We start from the raw sequence: 4,108 nt of genomic DNA, 5'->3' as shown, positions 1-4,108 counted from the left end.
CCCTCACCACCACCACCATCACCATGGCAACCACACCTCGCTCCGAGGACGACACCAGCATCACCCATCCTCTTCCTCCTCACCGTCCTCCTCCGCCTCCTCCCAGTCTCCGAGGCAACCTTTACCCGCCCGCCGACGGACAGCTGAATATTTCATCAGCCAATCAGAAGGGGTGTGAGGAGACGTTGCGATGGAAAATAGAAAAACATGGAGAATAGTCTGAAAGGAACATCCAAACCTTCTGATCATCCCTGCAGCAGGTTTCCCCTCCTCCTTTTCTGGACAAACCTTCATGAGACACATCGAGGGATTAAATCAGCCATTACTGTTTCAACACAGCTGTTACTGTCACTAAAATCAAAGTCCTCTTTCAGATTCTGGGCTTGAAAATAAAAATAAAAGCCTCTTTAGAAGATAATGCCCTAATATATAAAAAAATATTTCTAAAAGTTAGATGCAGACACAGCAGCACACTGCACTTAGAAATAGTGCTGCATTTTAATATTTAAATATGAAAATGTACAGTTGAAGTGTAGAGTGGGAGGTTCGTGTGGGTGCTGAGGTTAAAGTTGGTTTGTTTCTGTCGCAGCGCTCAGTGTTGTCTAACAGGGAGCGCTGCAGGGCTGCACAGTTACACTTTCTGATTTTCACAGGACACATACAAAAACCTCTTCTCTGTCCTCAGAGATTCACAGATCAGCAATAAAATACTTTATATATCACAAGCAAAAATCGCTAGGTGCAATGAAACAGATGTGACTGCGCAGCCCCCGGCAGGACAGACACTCCACACTACTGATGCTCTCACTCTGTGGTTTCCGTGGAGATTGTATATTTGTGTTACTTGTAATCAGACTGCACATACAGAGAACGTGTAGTACCGATGTTTGTTTGATATCAGAGCTGACGGCCAACGCGTGAAGTGGGATCCTGATGTGAGCTGACGAACCAGACAGATGTTAGATCTCTGTCTCTGCGTCAAAAATATATCAGCTGATATTCATTTTTAACATAAAATCACACACTCAAGTAGTTTTGATTTGGGTTCTTAGGAACAGAAGCACAGATGTTTTCAAACTGTGAGGCTCCTCATTATCTGTGATGTCTGTTGTCAGCCAACCAGAAATCCACTTATCATCATCAGTAACCACTTCACAGTATCACTGAGATCCTTCTTCACATGGCGTCTGTCGGATTCATCCGTGTTTCTTTTTTTAATAGAGAAATCATGTTCTTGTTTTGAATGGGGATTATTTAATAGCTGTAAAATATGAGTGTTCTCTCTGTAGATATTTTGTTTGTTTTTTGTCACTTTTTATAATTTTTTGTTTGTTTGTTTTTTGGCAACAAAAAGTAAAAGAAAAAGGAAAAAAAAAATCCTCATGAAGCTCGCAGTGAAAAAAAAAATAATAATGCATTTTCCGTTTATTGGACCAACCACCTTCAGTCAGTCATTCATTCTGTTTGAACTCAGGATTTTCTGTCCTGGTACTATATATTTATGGAAATATAAAAATGTAGATTTTTTTTTATTGTACAGAATTAACTTGTAGGAAGCTTCAGTTCCTCCTAAAAAAATAAAAGAGAAAAAATGATTTCTTCCAAAATAAGACACGATTATTGAGCCTCTTTGACCGGACTGAATTCTTTTATTTTGAAAATGAAGTTTATATAAAATGTCTCAAATCTGAATCTGAACACATTTTTTTTTTTTTCTTTTGACCAAAAATATTTTTTTGTCACAAAAACTTTTGTTTTCGTTTCCTGTCTTTGTGTTTCTGCCACTGTGTGTGTGTGTGTGTGTGTGTGTGTGTGTTTGTGTGTGTGTGGGTGTGGCCGAGTTTCAGCAGCATAACTGTTTACTGGAAATGTAGAAACTCCTGTGGCTCTGGAGGGAGCTCTCTAAATTGATGATTCCCCGAACTCGTGCAGACGTGATATTAAATTGTTGGAATGCCCCTTTAAGATTTCTGGAATTTAATTCAACAAAACAAAAAACACAAAGACTGACAATCAAAGAGCAAAAACTTTTTAATGTTCACATTATTGGTATTTAGTAAAAAAAAGCTACCTGAATGCAAATAGAAATCAAAGATTCAGTAAGAGAAAGGTATAATTTCTTATGATTAGGTATAATTATGCTTTTTTTCTTTCTTGACACGAGTTTGCAGTTTTACAGGAACATGGAAACAATCTGAACATCCGACAAGAAAGCTAAGGTGGAAAAAATAAAACATGTCGAACCTTTCTTTAACTGCAGAGTATTTTGCCAATGTGGAATCGGCTCCAAAAAGTCCACTGCCTGTTGAAACCCAGTCGTACTCCTGAAACAAGCTGAAGAGTGTTTGTTTGTTATTTGTGTGTGAAGCCGTTGGTCGTGTGTGTCGCGCTGCACTGCTGCTCCTCATGTCTGGAAAAAGAGAAAAATGATGCTACCTTTTTTTTATTATTCTTTTTTTTATACTGAATGAATTTGTTACTTTTGTGTAAAGAAATGCAAAGATGAAAAAAAAAAAGTGGGTATGAAGTTAATGTGGAGTTTTGGAAACAACTGAATCATGTTCTCATGAAAAAATTGTTTAAAAAAAAAAAAGAATGTTTTGAGCAATAACAGTAATAAGCTGACGCGACGAAGGTTTTCAATTTTTTTGTATTTGGAAATTGAACTTAAATACTTTGAGGATGAACTGGGGGAAGTTCTGGGAGTTGTTGCTGAATTCAGGTCTCTAATATTTTAATAATCAATTATTTTCATGATTATTTTCTCGATTGAGCGTCCGACTAATTGTTTGTCTATAAAAGAGAAAAAAAAAAAAATTTCCATCACAATTTCCCAAGTCTTTCATGTCTTGATTTGTTTGTCCAAAACCCAAATATCTTCAGTTTAATATCATAAAAGACAAAAAAAAATTACATTTTAAAAAGCGAAACAAGTGAATTGTGTGTCTTTCTTTTTGCTTGAAAATCACTGGAATTTATTATCAAAATTGTATTAAAAAAACTAAATGAATGAATTTTCTGTCAATCAACCAATCATTGCAGCTCTAACGTATTTTCATTATTAATTCAAGAGTCCAAGGACTCATCTTAAAATCTCTTGTTTCTTCTTGCAACAGTCAAAAACACAAACATGGACAATGAATTGATCATGAAAATAGTGGCTGATTAATTTTCCGTTCATCAATTAATAGTTTTAGATCAATATCAGGTACTTAAAGATTTTTTGAATCATCTCTCTCCATATGTAAAATCATAATTGTGTTGATTGTAAATTGGCAGTGTTTTAAAACTAAACCAAAACAATTCAAATTTGACTTGAAGTTAATTTTTCCTTTGATTAAATTTCAGATACAGTTTAAGAACGGCCGACCTGATCAATCAGATTTCAGTCTCCAGCTTTAACACGTTTGTTTGTTGTTGTGTTTTTTTTTTATTTACACAGCTGAGTGTGACAGCATGCCATGTCTCTGGGGTAACCATGAAATGTAAATATGATTCATACACTGCTTTTGTCATTGTTTTTTGTTTTGTTTTTTATATAAATGGATTTAAAAAATAAGAAATGTGTAAATAGGTCTCTGTAATTCCTTTCTGATGAGATGAGCTGTTTGAACTGCTGCCTTTTATGTTTGTAGGGGACGGAAGAGTTGAATTTGATAAAGATAATAAACTAAAACCAAGCGCTCCTGTTGTTTGTTAAACTCACCTGTTCTTCAAACAGCTGAAGGTTAGCAAAATAAAAGCACGCCAACATGCTGAACATGGCATGCTAATGTTAGCTTGTTAGCATGCATCAAGTACATGTTACAAAAACTTTTTCAAAATTAGATTAAATATATATATGAATTAAATCCTCACACAAAATTAGTAAAGTAGAGTAACCAAGTTACAAATGAAGCTTTAATCTTCTGTAAACAGATGAAAAGTCAGAGGATCACTAACGTCAGCAGGATTCATCCTCTGGGGAGCATGAATGTCCTTGAAACATCCAGACGTTGTTGAGAGTCTGGACCAAAGAATGACTGACGCTGACGTCCGCAGATCCATAACAAACTGCTGGAAGAGGATCCACCTGTGAAACTCTCCCAGTGGACGACTACATCATGAC

General features: G+C 35.9%; 1 protein-coding gene across 1 annotated transcript in view; it reads left to right on the top strand.

Moving 5' to 3' along the window:
• The window catches only part of atf6b (activating transcription factor 6 beta), a 24,110-nt gene extending 20,434 nt beyond the window's left edge, over positions 1-3,676 (top strand). The window contains exon 17 of the mRNA XM_023420729.2: positions 1-3,676. This exon is cut by the window's left edge and continues 166 nt beyond it. Within this exon, the coding sequence (XP_023276497.1) occupies positions 1-178 (178 nt within the window). The 3' untranslated portion in view covers positions 179-3,676.
• The last annotated feature ends 432 nt before the right edge of the window (positions 3,677-4,108 follow it).

Source organism: Seriola lalandi, unplaced genomic scaffold (assembly GCF_002814215.2).
Source record: "Seriola lalandi dorsalis isolate HSWRI2012SDOR001 ecotype SW California unplaced genomic scaffold, Sedor1 jcf7180002054657, whole genome shotgun sequence".
Classification (NCBI taxonomy): domain Eukaryota; kingdom Metazoa; phylum Chordata; class Actinopteri; order Carangiformes; family Carangidae; genus Seriola; species Seriola lalandi.
The sequence above is the reverse complement of the archived record's forward strand: the minus strand, read 5'-3'. Positions and strand labels throughout refer to the sequence as shown.